At 47.8% G+C, this 16,500-nt stretch overlaps 1 protein-coding gene across 5 annotated transcripts in view; it reads right to left on the bottom strand.

Annotated features, from left to right (window-relative positions):
- LOC147897970 (uncharacterized) overlaps window positions 1-14,647 on the bottom strand; it is a 196,590-nt gene extending 181,943 nt beyond the window's left edge. For all 5 annotated transcript variants that reach the window (XM_087380521.1, XM_087380520.1, XM_087380524.1 and 2 more), the window contains exons 1-4: window positions 14,426-14,647; window positions 14,247-14,327; window positions 13,942-14,041; window positions 13,328-13,472 (exon numbers count right to left, since the gene is read on the bottom strand). In XM_087380521.1, coding sequence (XP_087236647.1) covers window positions 13,328-13,472; window positions 13,942-14,041; window positions 14,247-14,327; window positions 14,426-14,470 — 371 coding nt within the window. In that variant the 5' untranslated portion in view covers window positions 14,471-14,647. The remainder of the gene's footprint in view (window positions 1-13,327; window positions 13,473-13,941; window positions 14,042-14,246; window positions 14,328-14,425) is intronic.
- Between the last annotated feature and the right edge of the window lie 1,853 nt (window positions 14,648-16,500).

Genomic DNA, 16,500 nt, shown 5'->3' with positions numbered 1-16,500 from the left:
GTTTACGGGAAAGAAGCTCTATTAGCCTTGGAAGTAGAAATTCCTGCATTACAGATGTTAATGAAGATAAATGAGGATTCAAATTCTACTTTCAAGAACCGGTTATTGGATTTGCAGGAAGCACAACTAGACAGGCAAAAGGCAGTGGAACATTATGCTTTAATTCAAGAGGAGAATCAGAAGAGAGCAAACAGGAAATTCAAGGAGGGTGATCTAGTTTTAAGATACAACAGTAGTCTGGATTCTACCTTCAAGAAGAAACTTGTGACCAAATGGGATGGACCTTTTCGTGTGACGAAGAAATTCAAAAATGGATCATATCAACTTGAGGATTTGGATGGTCAGTAGCATAAGAATAGAGTCAATGGCTTCAGACTAAAGAAATACTTTCATAGGATCATGAGTGTGGGCGGCTGTGGACCTACTGTGATGAAACCAGACAAGTCGGAAGACCTCATGGATGAGGATATCTATGAAGAAATGCAAATCTTATATACCTCTATCTGCAAGACATAAATGTCTGCAGACTTAGAGATGGCAAAATGATAGGACAAAATCTGTATCAAGTTTTTGAGACTGTATATAGCTGTGGGTAGGCACATAGCTGTACACATCTAGGGTAGGTGTGGGCTTTTGGCATTTGTGGAATTTTCTTTCACAAGCATGATGGACTTATGTATAGTTTTTTGAGATAATAAAGTATGTTTTGCAGGGACTTCATGGGAAATGATGAAATGCAATGTGGTTGTACCAGACTTCCAGAGCAAGGGTGTCTAGTGTGTGATCAAGCGAAATGTTTTTGGGGTCATGTAAAGTCAAGTCATGAAGGGTTTTTTTATATTTTCATGAGTCAATGTGCACTTGCATGTTACAGGAATTTGATATGTTTTGGTACCCATGTCAAAGGGCTTTTCATGTGTGTGTACGGGGTTGCATGCAAGCTTTAATGTGCATGCTAATGTTTGTGGGAATTGTGTGACTAAAGGTCCAAAATGTGCATTTAATGTGATTTGGGGGAAATGTCTTGAGAGTGGTAAAATGTCACTGATGAGGTGGCAGATTAGGCTGAGGTGGCTGGACTAATTGGAAAGGCATCCTGCTCATGCAAAGGTGGCTACGTGATGGATGAAGGGATGCTTCTCGACGACGAGGTGGCATGCTACGTGAAAGGAGGCTACTATATGTGTGAGCAGGAAGCTGAAACCTATGCATGAAGACATCGTGTGTGTGACGAAGAGAGCTTTGTGAGCCAAGGAAGCTGCAGTGGTGATTGTGTACGTGACGGGTGTGGGATTTCGACAGCAGGAACTTCGAGTATATGGGCTCCAGGTACTTCGTGTTGACGAACTTTGTGGCACAATTGGCTTTGGCTGGAGTCTTGTAGCAAACTCTATGGTAGTTGCTTGAGGCGCTTCTGCTGGCTGGGATTCCAGAGCGACGCAGAGGCTGTGAGCGACAGAGAGTATGCACCATGTGCTTCTTGGTTTCATGGGGAAGGCGTCGCTACTACGCAGGCTGAAGGACCTTGAAGAGGCGTGAGCTCCATGAGCTCTATAAGCATGAGAGAAGTCGTGAAGGTGGAGATGAGCGACGTGCTGTAGCAGACTAGCGTGGAGAGCACTGGCTATTGCTCTTATTGGGAGCTGCTGGATTTGAGGAGGATGACTATGCGGGCAGTTTGCTTTGGAAGGAGCTATATGGCTGTGGCGTCATTTCTGCTGGCTGTAAGTCCTTGGACGGAGGTTGTGTGTGAGTAAGAGGATGCTGCAATGTGCACACGGGTTGGCTAGTTGTGGTGTGAGCACTCAGTTGCTTCAAAGCTGGAAATAGTGAGGCCTTTGGCCACAAGCGGGTGCCGGGTGTTGCTCTAGAGGCCTCAACTGATAGAATTTCCACAAATGGCGGGCTGCATCATTGCTAGTGCTCGATGATGATCTTGGGAAAGATATGATAAGATTAGCTTGTGGGTTGATATCTTGAAGAGTCACGAAGATAGCCTTCATGTGGGTTGTGGGTTCATAGTATTTCTGAGGCTGACTGTTTTTTGAGTTTTGGGGGGAAGTTCAATTCTAAGTTCAGTTTGTTTCGGACTGTGTAGTCTTTTGGTTCTCTCTAAGTCTATGTGATCTATGTTCAGTCAGTTTTTATGGGGGTTTGTCTCGGTGCCTATTACAAAGACACATACTCTGGAATCTGGTTCATAAGCTCATCATGTACGAGCCCACAGTGCAGCTGATCCCTATGAAGTCTCAACTATCTGACGTGGTGAAGTACATAATTCATGGTTGTCTTTCCTTTTTTTCCTTATCAACGGCTTAAGAAGCGGGCTTTCCTTATGCATAGGATGGATGAGGTGATCAGTTCTTTTCGTGGAGGAGATCCTACCACGGGATGGGGACTCCTATCAGAAGGGAAGTCGCCCATTCCCATCACAGATCCCGTAGTCTGGCACACATATGCTTGCTCTCTGTATGATGTCCCAGGTCAAGCACCACCTGATATGTCCTCTATGCCTAGACCCACCACATGTCACCTATTTACTTTGCAGAATGTACGAGCTGCCCTTCTTCGGCTTCATAACCGACGATCACCAAATCATGAGGGACTATGCATTGAGCATTTTGCGCATGGGCAAGAGATCCTGCACAGCTGGTCAATCATGCCGTATGCCATGGCTTGCCACCTACCTGGAGCTCCACCACCATAGTACCGATACACAAGGCAGGTGATCCCATGGACACTGGTGGGAACTACCGTACTCTTATGATTATATACCTTTGTTTGACTAGAATAAGTCCAATCATACAAATTTAGATTTTTTGTTGTTCTAAAGACCAAAAATCTACACAAAAAATAAAAGGGAAAATGAAAGAGAAGAAAAAAGAAGTAAACAAAAACTTTTATGAAAAACAAAAGGAAGACATGCTTAGCAAGCAAAGCAACACTTATGTCGTCATCAGTGCCCAAGCATAAGCAGCTATACTGGGTTTCTAAAGACCCGCGGAGTCTCTTGGGCAAACCCAGTGCTTACTAAAATACGTCCAAAAAAACAAAACAAAACAAAACAAAAGAGAAAGAAAACAAGAAATAAAGAAGAAAGGAAGAAGGTGACGAAGCAAAAATAAACAAGCAAGTCAAGAAACAAAAAAACAAAATCTTTCAAAAAACTGAAATTAACGCTCTCTCTCTCTCTCTCTCTCTCTCTCTCACTCTCATTCTCACTCTCACTCTTATTTAAAACATAAAAAACTAAAAGGACCCTTTACACTTACGTATCGCTTCCTACAAAGAGGCAAAATTACATTCCTAACTTAGAAAGCACAAGCATACTCAATCAAACTCTCTTTTGAAACTAAGATTGGCCACACTTTAGCTAAGATAAATGGATCGGTCCTAGAGAGGGAGATTAGCAGCCACACAGAGAGTCATGGACAGTGGGCACTTGGGCAGGCACGATTTCGGAGACATCACTCCACCCTAGATCACATTTTCACCCTGAGGGCTATTATTGAGGAGGCGAAGTCGAGGCGTCAGCATGTCTACACTTGCTTCGTAGATTTTCATAAGGCATTTGATACTATCCCACGCTCTCGCCTGATTAGGAGGCTACAGGAATTACCGCTCCCAGATATCATGATTTGGGGGGTCATGAGTCTATATGAGTCTGTCAGAGGGAGATACGTGCCCCAGGAGGCTTATCATACTGGATTGAGAGCACCATCGGAGTTCAGCAAGGCTGTCCCCTATCACAAACCCTCTTCGGGCTCTATATTGACGAGATCACTTCTTTTATCGATTGACTAGGCGGAGAGGGTTCGCTCCTGGCTGACCTGATGGTGCAGATATTGTTGTATGCCGATAGTCCTCATATCATCCTTAGCAGGAGGGCTGCAAAAACATCTAGAGGCTCTGGAGGTGTTCTGCAGGGAGAAAGAAAGAAAGAAAGTTTATTAAAGTCTTCGGGAGACCGTGAAGGTCTATGAGACTAAAGATAACTGATACAATGAGCATAACGGTGGCGGTCTCAAAACGGGCCAGCCAACCATTTCTACAAAAAAGAGGTTATGAAGGACAGTGTGTCTAGTCCTGATACAAAAAATATGTGTCTACCTCCAGATGATACAAAAAAGAAGAAGGGGGGGGCACCAAAAATGGGGTAGAGGGGGGAGATACAGTATATATGTGCAGGTGGTGATCGTCAGAGACCAATCATAGAGGGGCCGTCAAATGGGAGGCCGGAAAAAACCCTGCGATAGATGATTGGCCTCTGACGTCACGCGGCCTAGTCGAGCTCGGTCGTCGGGGGCGGCGGGTGGCCCTATGGATGAGGGCAACGGTAACCCCGGTGGGGCGGGCAGAGAGCAGAGACGAGATGTCATGGACCTGGATGTGTGAGTCTGTCCACTGGCGCAGCTGTCGTGGCTCTGGCTCTCGTTCACGTCCGCGTCGTCGGCTAGACTGAGGAGAGGTATCCTGTGACTGGAAGAATCAGTGACAGTTAACCTTGGGAAGACCAAGGTTATGGTCTTCAACACCTCGCGAGCAACGTCCCGTCATCATAGTTTCACATACTGTGGCGAGCCTATGGAGATAGTGTAGTCCTACACATCTTTGGGGAAAATATTCACTGGACTAGGTTTCATGATGATCCATGCAGGCACGGCACAACTCACACGAGGACGGGGTGTTCTGGCCCGATTCGAGAGGCGATGCTTCCAGGCACACTTCTAGGACCCCCTGACGAAGGGCTAGCTCTTTGACACATTGGTGAGACCGACTGCCATGTACGCAACACCTTTTTGGGGGAGTGATATTTCAGCGACAAAGTGGAAGAGATTTGAGAGACTGCAGGTGACCATGGGATCCAGGATGATTCGGAGTAAACCCTCAGTCCCCCATCAGATTATACAGGTAGAGCTCACCATGACCCCTCTCCAGGTTGATGCCATCTTTCGGACAGTGACATTCCTCCACAAAGTTTGGACCTTACCCCAGGGGAGACTACCGAGGTTAGCACTTGAGTCCTCCAGGCGATTAGCAGAGAGTGGTATTGATATGGCATAGTACGCACGGATATCCACATGTTTTGGTAGTCACGCAATTCAAATGGACAGACTTTCCCCCTTTCAGTACAGTTTGGACGCACCACCCGAGATGATCCCACGAGATGAGATCAACTGTATCATACGGTTGGACCTCCTCCAGTTCCATACATCTAGGGCTTGGGGTTGCGAGTCTTGTCACATTAGCTGAGGATTGAGGCAGGGAGAGCTGCGGGCATACCCAAAGAGCAGAGGACTTGCACTTATGCCAGATGGCGGAGATCGAGACAAAGGAGCACTTTCTATGTGTCTGCCCAGTCTATTATGAGATCCGAGGATGATATCACTACCTCTTCTAGGAAGGGCATGGCTTTGGTCCACTTACACGCTTGATCCATTTTCCCGATCAAGTCTGCGTTGGGCTCTATCTGATTGAGAGCAGCAGGGATTGAGGCCACCGGTCACGAAGATCGACAGAGCACAGACACTTGTTACAGAATTGTATGCATCTAAGTCAATTGCTGACGGCGAGGCTGAGGGAGAGGAGCTTGATGAGATGAGAGCATCATGGACTAGCAATGGGAGTCTCCACCACTTGCTGCCAGACAAGAGACACGCACTCCACATGCGACATGGAGAGGGCCATGCATGATCGAGGTCAGGGCTATCTTAGTCCTCATAGGTGACCACCAGAGACGAGGAGTCACCCTTGATGTAGCCCTTTAGAGACAAAATCGAGGAGACCACACCCTCCACCGCATCGAGAGACAGCTCGATAGACACAGATACGAGAGCTTCTCACATCTCATCATAGAGCCACTAGGTTACCTAGATATATGGAACCTGGGCATGTACTAGAGAGCGAGGAGACCGCCTCCCCCACCGTAGTGTGAGCAGACCGCGCCCCCCACTGCAGCGCAAGACAGCTCGACAGACGTAGATACGAGACATCTTCGCAGCCCACCAGAGAGCCATCACTGTACCAAGCTTTGGTTTCGTCCCAGCACCTGAATAGATTGATTGATTGTTATGGCCCACTACTTTTTTCCTCTATGATTATGATTCTGTTAGCATAGATTAATACTCAACAAGGGTCCTAGCGTACCCTTTGCTTCAGCCCACTGAGGCTTGTATGAGTTTGCTTTTCTGTGTACTTTGTCCCATAGGCCCGTGAGGCCTCTCATGGACGTTAATATATCTTTCTTTCTTTCTTTTCTCCTGATTTTTTGCTACTCTACTACTTTGTTCACTAGCTTAGCACTTTAGCTTTCACCAAGGGCCTTAGTGAGCCCTTTGCTTCAGACCTAGTGGCTTGTGTGAGTTACCTTTTGGTTTTGCATTTGTCTCATAGGCCCGCGAGGCCTCCTGCAGATGTTAGTACATCTCTCTCTCTCTCTCTCTCTCTCTCTCTCTCTGGCCTACGTATTGAATTCAATGCATATGGAATCAATACCCTAGCCTCGATCTTGGCGAGCTTTTCAATAAAGTAGTCTGCATAGGTTTCCCACACACTTGGACACTTAACACCATCAACCCCATACACAAGGCAGGAGATCCCATGAACCGGGAAAACTACAGGACCATTAATGATTGGGCATGTCATGTCCAAGATCTATGCATCAGTACTCGACGCAAAGGTTAGCATGGTTGCAAAGCTTCATGGTTTCAGAGCCGTGGGACAAGCACGCTTTCGGATAGATCACGGGACCATGGATCATATACTTACTCTTAGGGGGGTTATCGAGGAGGCTAGGGCACAGAGACAGAGAGTCTATTGTTGCTTTGTGGATTTTCGCAAGGCATTAGACACAATGCCGAGGGCCAGACTCATCAGAGTTTACATGAGTTAAGATACGACCAGGAGGTGTTGGAATGGTCACCTCCCCATCTGTAAGCCCCCATATGAGGAGAGCATGGGGGGGGTGAACCTAAGCACAAAAGCATGGTACCCAGGTGCTAGTGAAGGGCCTGGCAGAGGCAGCTCAAGGCGCCTTCATGGCAGGATGCAGTCACGTAATAGGCGACCCGAATGGCAAGGGTTGCAGGCAGGATCTCGACCTGCAGCAAGCCCTGGACAAGGCGCAATGACATCAGCAGGAACAGCAGCGCTTTGGGGCCTGGAAAGTAACCTGGCAGGAGGCGATACATGCAGGGCTCATAGGCGCCTACTAGAAGCACATGGCAGGCCAGCACAGCAGGCTGGAACAGGCCTCACATGGAGGCAAACAGTGGCGCAGGGCCACGTGGCAAGGCGGGGGAGCAGAGGCTGGCAAAACCCCCGGCCTGGTCAGTAGGTTGACCCCAAGGGGGTCGGTTTTGGTCGGCCAGGGGCAGGGGGCTGAACCGACCAGCAGTCGGCCCTTTCTAGGGCTGCTGGGTCGGTTGGCTGGCCAGGCTCTTGGGCCTACATAAGGAGGGCCTTTGTGCCCTCATAACACATCACTTGCAGCAGCAGTTCAGGGAGCAGAAGGAGCAGCAGAACAGGCACCTGTGGGCCTCTCTCTCTAGGAGGATTCAAGTGGGCTGTAGAGCTGCAGACCTACCTCAGAGTGCTGCCCACCTAGGCTGGTGCAAAGACAGCAAGGTGGAAGGGATCTAGACGAATAGTCTACAGAAGCTCGAGGTGGAGCACGCGGACTCGAGTCTAGAGATAGCCAGCAGATAGGAGAAGGACTTTGTGGTAAGATCAGAGGACCACACCATTGGTGGGACTCTGGATCTGTCTCTTTTGTATTGTGTCCATAGTTGTGGACGGAAATATATATTTTGGTGGTTTCTCTATCTGGTTGGTTCATTGTCTATTGATGAGTCTGCACACCTATTGTATGCACATAAGTAAAGAAGTCTGTGATTCCACACCCACACCGCACACTGTGTGAGCTCCTAGGCATTACTATAAGTCTTCCGCTGCATGTACCCTCTGTTGGGTATTTTCTAACATGGTATCAGAGCCCAAGTAGGAGGCTCACTGGTGTGGGAGCCTGAAGGCAGGGACCTTGCTGAAGGACGACCCTGATTCAGAAGCTCTAGGGAATCGACTTCCACGACTGGAGGATTGTGCCCTTGCGAGAAGGAGGGTGACTCAGGTTCAGTCAGGTGCGTTCAGAGTTCTGGTTTACTGAAATTGAGTTTGGTTGACTTTGCTGAGTGGTATATACAGCAGAGATGTCGACCTCTACAGCCTCTTCAGCCCCTGCTTTCCCTTCCTCCTCCTCCAGTTTTCTCTCTTTCACTATCCCTAACTTTGGAGAGTCTGGGAACCTGGACGGGACTAATACCCGATCTGGAAAGTGAAGATCCGGAGTCATTTAGTGGCTCGGAAGTTGTGGAAGCTGACCACGGGAGAGGAGTCGAAGCCGGAGGACAGTAAAGGGGAGGTACTCATGGCAATAGACAGAGAGGAGCTTGAAGCTTGGGAAGAAAGAGATGCCCATGCCCTGGCAATAATCATAGGGACTACGGCGGACTCTGTTCTTCTGCATATCCAACTGGCCGAGACGTCAGTAGAGGCGTGGGCCACACTGAAAGATCTGTACGAGACAAACAATACCTCCCGGATTGTGCTTCTTCAGCATCAACTCTACAATCTTGATATGGAAGAAGGCGATACGATACATAGCCATTTGACGAAGGTCAAGGTGGTGCGGGATCAGCTGGCAGCAATTGGTCAGAAGACAGACTCATGCCATCTGGCCTTGATGGTACTGAGGAGATTGCCTCGGAGTTTCAAGAGCTTTGTTACGGCTGTGACAGCAGCTTAGAGGACCAAACCTCTGACATTTGAGGAGTTGTGTCCATTACTTCTACAGGAGGAAGCTCGGGAGAAGCTCTACAACGAGGACAAAGACGACAAGGCGATGCTGGCAAAGGATTCTGCTGGGAAAGGAAAGGGCAAGCCTAACGGTGGCAAGTCCAATAAAGACGACTCTGACGACGAGGGGACTTCGAAGAGAGAGCACAAGAAGAAGTGTTTCTATTGTGATACGCCCGGACATTTTGCAAAGGACTGCAGAAAGAAAAAGGCAGATCTAAAAAAGGAGTCTGACTCAGATTCAGAGGGAAAGGCCAAAGCAAATGTGGTAGTCGAAGAGTTGTTCCTGGTGACATCACCGAGTGTTACCGAGGTCAGATATGTTGATCCAGAAATCACAGTAAGGATGTCTGACATAGAGATGTGGGTCGACGAGGAGTTAGATGCCTTTGTAAAGGTGAAGGACAGCATGGAGCGCTTGGTACCTTCCAGGTGTGTGGCTGTTGACACTGACACGAGGATGGATTCCATGGAAGGCCCTGGGGTCTCATGGTCAGATGGATGCTGGATTTCAGAAGGGGACATTACAGGATTACACAGGATCTTGGTAGGTGCCTCATTGAGGTACAGGGTTTGCTTTCAGAGCGAACATTCAGGCAGTACAACAGTCTGGTATGTATTTGATATTCTGCATTTGAGCCTTTATAGCATGCTGTGGAGAGATTCTGCTCTTCATTTGTCTTAGGTGATAAGAGATTGGAAGGAATTGGCCTTCTTCGAAGGCAGAAGGGGAAGTATTGGTGCTTCTTCAAATCTTGGACGCAGATTGCTAGAAGGTGATGGACAAAGAGTACTGAAGCCAGAAGAGTACCTGCTTGAGAACTCAGCGAGAGTTCATGGTCCAGGTTATCTGGAAATATTCATTGGTTGCAGACCTTGCCAAAGGAAGGACGGGTTGAAACAGACCCTCAGAGCATGGTGCCTGGAAGACTCCAGGTTGTTCACTCATTATGAGGGGGACGACTGGAAGATCGTGATGGCTGGATTGCTCGAGTTCAGAGGCGGGAACGTGACTGAAGGAGGTGGTACCAGGAGGTGCTACCAGAATTGGACCTGTGTACCAGGATGGTGTGCGGAAGCGGAACCAGACCTGGTGGAGCAGGAGCCACTGGATGAAAAGCCAGGAAAAGATTTCGACACCGAAAGGTTCCAGAGGACTACGACCAGGGAGTTACTGGAGCATCGTCATCGACGTGTTGGCATTGGGCCGAGATGTGTCGGTGAGAGGGGGTGTTGGAATGGTCACCTCCCCATCTGTAAGCCCCCATATGAGGAGAGCATGGGGGGGGTGAACCTAAGCACAAAAGCATGGTACCCAGGTGCTAGTGAAGGGCCTGGCAGAGGCAGCTCAAGGCACCTTCATGGCAGGATGCAGTCACGTAATAGGCGACCCGAATGGCAAGGGTTGCAGGCAGGATCTCGACCTGCAGCAAGCCCTGGACAAGGTGCAATGACTTCAGCAGGAACAGCAGCGCTTTGGGGCCTAGAAAGTAACCTGGCAGGAGGCGATACATGCAGGGCTCATAGGCGCCTACTAGAAGCACATGGCAGGCCAGCACAGCAGGCTGGAACAGGCCTCACATGGAGGCAAACAGTGGCGCAGGGCCACGTGGCAAGGCGGGGGAGCAGAGGTTGGCAAAACCCCGGCCTGGTCAGTAGGTTGACCCCAAGGGGGTCGGTTTTGGTCGGCCAGGGGCAGGGGGCTGAACTGACCAGCAGTCGGCCCTTTCTAGGGCTGCTGGGTCGGTTGGCTGGCCAGGCTCTTGGGCCTACATAAGGAGGGCCTTTGTGCCCTCATAACACATCACTTGCAGCAGCAGTTCAGGGAGCAGAAGGAGCAGCAGAACAGGCACCTGTGGGCCTCTCTCTCTAGGAGGATTCAAGTGGGCTGTAGAGCTGCAGACCTAGCTCAGAGTGCTGCCCACCTAGGCTGGTGCAAAGACAGCAAGGTGGAAGGGATCTGGACGAATAGTCTACAGAAGCTCGAGGTGGAGCACGCGGACTCGAGTCTAGAGATAGCCAGCAGATAGTAGGAGGACTTTGTGGTAAGATCAGAGGACCACACCATTGGTGGGACTCTGGATCTGTCTCTTTTGTATTGTGTCCATAGTTGTGGACGGAAATATATATTTTGGTGGTTTCTCTATCTGGTTGGTTCATTGTCTATTGATGAGTCTGCACACCTATTGTATGCACATAAGTAAAGAAGTCTGTGATTCCACACCCACACCGCACACTGTGTGAGCTCCTGGGCATTACTATAAGTCTTCCGCTGCGTGTACCCTCTGTTGGGTATTTTCTAACAGGAGGTCGCTTGGGCAGACATGGCACTGTATGAGAGAGTATCAAGTTAGGTTATGACAGGTACAGGGTGGACAGAGGAGATCATGAGCACCATTGGGGTCAAACAAGGTTGTCACGTATCTTTGTCCTCTACATAGATGAGCTTGAGACCTTTATTGGGACCCTAGGATAGCACTACAAGGCCGACATGGGGGTATGCAACATTGGCCAGACTCAAGCAACATTTCTTCCACTCTCATTTCTAGGACCCCTAGACCAAAACCCTCCTCTGTGACTCTTTGGTTCATCCAGCATACGTATGGCAGCCCTTGTTGGGGGCCAGACCTATCAGAGATAGAGTGGGCTCGAGTTGAGAGGCTTCAAGTGCTCATGCTATCATGGATGATTCACAGTAAGCCCTCGGTCATACACCAGAGTGTCTTGGCTAAGTTTGGAGCATCCCCGCTACAACTCGATGTGGCGTTTCAAGTTATCATATCTCTACCGCATCAGATAGTATGGCTCTTCCACCACAGGGTGACATAGGCTTCCTTGATTGACATTGTCCTCATCCATAGCCCTGGTAGTAGAGGGTGATCAGAGGTGTGGGTATGCACACACATGCAGATGGTTTGAGAGCTTGGGACTCCACATAGACAGGTTACCTCCATTCTAGCACAGCATCGAGGCTCCTCCATCCCACTTACATATCACGACATGAACCAGGTCATCCAAGAGGATCTCTTACAATCACACACATTTAGGACCTAGTTGGCACCCCAGGACCTCCCTGTCAAGCTAACCTTCTACAGAGATCACTGCCTGTGGATTTCAACAAAGGGCTTAATCAATCTGCCAAGATATACACGGATCCACCTCGCCCACTCATTGGGGATATCGATCAGACAGTTCCTCATTTCATCACATCGCTTCCATATTGAGAGTGGTCGAGGGCATACCCAAAGAGGATCATATCTGCACTTTATGCGATCACCACGAGATCGAGTCAGAAGAGCACTTCACTCTCAGACCCCACGAGATCACACTATCTCTTCAGGGATGGATTCGGACCCCTATCCAGTCTCCTTTCCTACCTAGATTAGAGATGCTTGGTGGCCGTCATCCATAAGGCTGTTTGACACAGGGAGTCTTTGCTCTGGACACATGGATGTGATCATGGAACCAGTCACACTCCTCTCAGAGCATGATCACTGAGTTCTTCGAGCCAGATAGCAGTGATCAACAGACTTACAGAGATGATGGACACGAGGACCCAGCCAGAGATACGACAATCTCACCAGAGACTGAGGCGCAGATCACATAGGGGACCTCCCCTCTATGTTCACTAGACCGAAGACATGACACACAAGGGTGACAGTGGCGCTTGTTCGTCGCAGGGCCACAACTAGGAGACCACAGTGGGCCACACATGCTGACCAGTGCCAGCACTCCATAAGTTTTATGCCACCACAACAGCCTCACACAGTGATGCCCCCTTCTCCGGATCGACACCTCACCTCAGAGATCTTTCCTCTCTCTATAGTGATGTATATGGTTATTATGTCTTTTTTGTACTCATCATGGGTGTTGATGCCCACCTAGCGGGCATTATTAAAATCCCCACAAAGAAATGCATGTTGCCTCCAGGGATATTTCTGCATAGCTTTTCAAATTTGTGCTCTTCAATGAGAAGATTGAGGAGCATAAACCGAGGCAAATTCAAGTATTTCGCCCTGAAATAAGACACTGAATAATGATCCATCTGCCATCCTTTTCATTTAAAGACACCATAGGGTGATGAACATGCTCAAAGAATGCTCAATATATCATACCCAGCAAAGTGACCCGTCTTGCCTGCATATATATGCTGATTGTGCTCTTGCAGAGCCACTATATCAGGCTGCAACTCATTTACATATGCCCACACAAGGTTCCATTTCTGAATGTCTCATAAACCCTGTACATTAAAAGTCAAGCACTTGATTTATTCAAGCATGTTTACAGAAATGCATTCGTACATAATTTCTATAGTTTGCTTTGGTCATCACGATTGAGATACGCTCGACCATGGGAATTATATCCAGCTTAGGTTGCTTTTGGCCCAAATTCTAATTTCTGCTTTTTCTTATGTAATGTAGAGGTCTTTTTCAATGAGAGGAATAAAGGAGAGTGGGCATGGACAAAAAAGCACCGTTGTACATAAGCATTGTTTTGATATTCCTGCTTTAGCTTCTCCTCCTTCAAAAAGTTGACTTCTTTTTCAAGGCTTGCCACTCGTGCATGGCTTTCATCAAGCTGTTGAATTACATTTGCAAATGCAGCTTGATACAAAGTACCTGTATGGCAAAAAGTAGTTGACATAAGTAACTGCTTTGGCATACCTTCATAAGAGCATCAAACCTTGGTCCTCGATGAATTGACTCATATTTGACACATGCAGTTAGGATAAGGAGAGTTGAACTGGAATGTGTTCGGATCAAGTAGCATTAGAAGCTTCTGCCCTAATGCATTAAATAAAAATTGCTAGGAATGCCCTCACATTTATTCGTAATAGAGAGCTTCAACCAGCCACATAGTCTCTTTTATATCACACTTATAATGAAAGTAAAGCAAGCCTTTCAGCCTTCTCCTCGCGCATAGCGGCCGGCCATTTACCCAACGAAAATTGACTTTAAACTCCCAACATAGACTTTCTCTTGCTTATTGGCTGTAATTTATGGCCATGGACTTGAGTAGCGACAGAGAGTCACATTCACAAGCACATCACTTCTTTTGGACCTGTTAAGGAATCATCCTGCTGCTCACCCTTGTCATCACTTCCTGTGTGACCGCTAGAAGCCTCCCATTCATGAGAAGATGACAATGTGGCCGAACTTTTTGGTGTCCCTGGTTCGCGAAGAACGCTCTACTCATGACAAAATACCACAATTGGAATAAGATATAAGGTCCAAAGAGCAAGAGGACGATAATTATCCTCATCAGCAAAGTGAAAGCTATATCGTGACAGAAAGCAGTCGCGTTCAATCAGAATTTGTTTTAGGAAGGGGCTGAAGCGAATGGTGCGTAGGATACTTGCATCGCGAAACGTCCAGATTTTGACAAAAGCTCACCATTCTTCCACTGTCGGGAGCCCGATACTCTTTATTGAATCTTGGCGTTTCATGAGAATCGCTTTCGCCACCTTCAGAAACCTGCGATAGCATTCAGATTGCAAGGCCAAATTCAGATGCCGTAAGGCTCCAACGCCCCATTAAAAGGATCGGACAGAGGCTAAATGTTAAATTCGTACCGCGAGCTCGCTCAAAAGTAGCTGAAGATGCCTACTCGCTCCCATTCTGTTGTCAATTGCTCGAGTTGTTTCTCCAATGCGTGCCTCTTCGTCACAAAATCGAATTGCAGATTGCTGAGGACATATCGGTGCAAGCTCTACAAGTTAGTGTTGTCCTAAGACCGTGAAGAGCCTGCCAACGTGGCATTTCGTTAGAAGCCACATCGGTTCGCCAAAAACAAAGTTGATTATCTAAGGCTGGTTTCACATACAACCGCGGACGGCTGGAGGCTGCGCAAGAAATGGGCGCGCGTCCGCAAGTCAATTCACACACGGGCACGATTCATGTGACCAATGGTGTGGTAGATCGGTGGTAAGCGCGATTTGTTTGATTTTATCACTTTTGAAACGTTTGGGTCTCGCGGACATACTTGCAGGCGGCCTTGGGCTGTCAAACGTCTTCTCCTTGAAAAGCATCCGTGAGCCTTCCACATCAGATTTTCCACCGCCCGTCCGGCTTGATGTGTGAAAGGAAGGTCCATGGGCTCTCAAAGATCATTGGATGAGACCTCCCTTTTTTACTTGTTCGCGGTTGTGTGTGAAACCAGCCTAAAGGGCTCTTTTCCATAGGCACAAATGCGCGCACCCGTGTGCGCGATGCGTCCTTGCTCCAATTCCCCCTGTGACATTAATTTATGGCGGTGGCAGTTTGAGCAAACGAGTGGCGCATCAAGCATTTCGTAAAATTGTGCACTCATTTGAGCACCCAAGTGCTTGAGCTTTGAAAGAGACAATTCATGACGTCCTCCTAAAGCTTTCGAGCTGTCGGTTGCTTCAGGGTGCCTCTACTCTCTTCCCACCACGGCCTGTGGCCCAAATGCTCAACCGCAGTGGGCTTAAATAGGCACTACATCGATCAACTGTGGAAACAGACCCTAAGTATTGGCTTCTCACATTTGGCCAACACATAGGGCCTCTTTCCACGCCACGGAAATGCGGGCACCGATGGTGGCAGGAGGGACATCAGCCATTCAATCCACATGTGAGCTAATTGAGGTTGAAGAGGGAGGGTTGGACATTGATTCACATTGGATGGGGACGAAACTGGACGTTGATTGACATGGAGGTTGGACGCCTTTGATCGGTTGGGCATATTGCCCAGTACCTCCAGCACAGCGGTGGCCAAACGAGTCTAACAAAAATCGTTGGACTCATTTGGCTACCTAGATGCGTTAAACGCCATTGATACCCAATTAATTTCGCACGTATGAACCATTCGAGCACTCTCTCTAGAAAACAACCCATAGGCGCCATAGAGGCATTCTTGAGTGTGTACTGTGACACCAAATTTTGATATCTTTTATATGGCATTGGTGTTGCTTTTCTCTATGTTTGATAAGGGTGTGAGTATCAAGTGATAGCCTAGTGGCTCTCACTTATTTCCATTTTCTAAGATATTGTATGGGTTTGAGAGGATGAGTGGAGTTGATCATTGTAAATACCATGTGTATGAATGATAAATACCTTGGTTTGGGGTGAGAGTTATTTGTGTATGGGTTATTATCGGGTTTTTAGAAAATAGGAAGAGTGAGTCATATAAAGAGGTGGGTCTCATGTCCATGTGTTTCCAATAATGTAAGAGAGATCACACGCTAAGCATGTGGAGAAGTATGGAAGAGTGTGGAACTCAAATGCAACTCAAAATACTACAAATACAAGGGAAAAAGGGAAAAGTAGTAATGAAGGTTTTCTTTTCAGATGCTTATTATGCATACATGGTTATTATCGGGTTTTTAGAAAATAGGAAGAGTGAGTCATATAAAGAGGTGGGTCTCATGTCCATGTGTTTCCAATAATGTAAGAGAGATCACACGCTAAGCATGTGGAGAAGTATGGAAGAGTGTGGAACTCAAATGTAACTCAAAATACTACAAATACAAGGGAAAAAGGGGAAAGTAGTAATGAAGGCTTTCTTTTCAGATGCTTATTGTGCATACATGGTTTATCTATTTCCTAAGCCACAAAGGGAGCTCTTCCTTCTCTCCTAGGTGAACTCTATGGGACTTGGATCGTTGATAAAGTCTGAGCATGGAGGG

This window comes from Dipteris shenzhenensis, chromosome 10 (genome assembly GCF_047967505.1).
Source record: "Dipteris shenzhenensis isolate YYH24624 ecotype China chromosome 10, Dip_SZ_1.0, whole genome shotgun sequence".
NCBI classification, from domain to species: domain Eukaryota; kingdom Viridiplantae; phylum Streptophyta; class Polypodiopsida; order Gleicheniales; family Dipteridaceae; genus Dipteris; species Dipteris shenzhenensis.
Note: the sequence above shows the minus strand (reverse complement) of the source record. Positions and strands in the feature narration are given on the sequence as shown.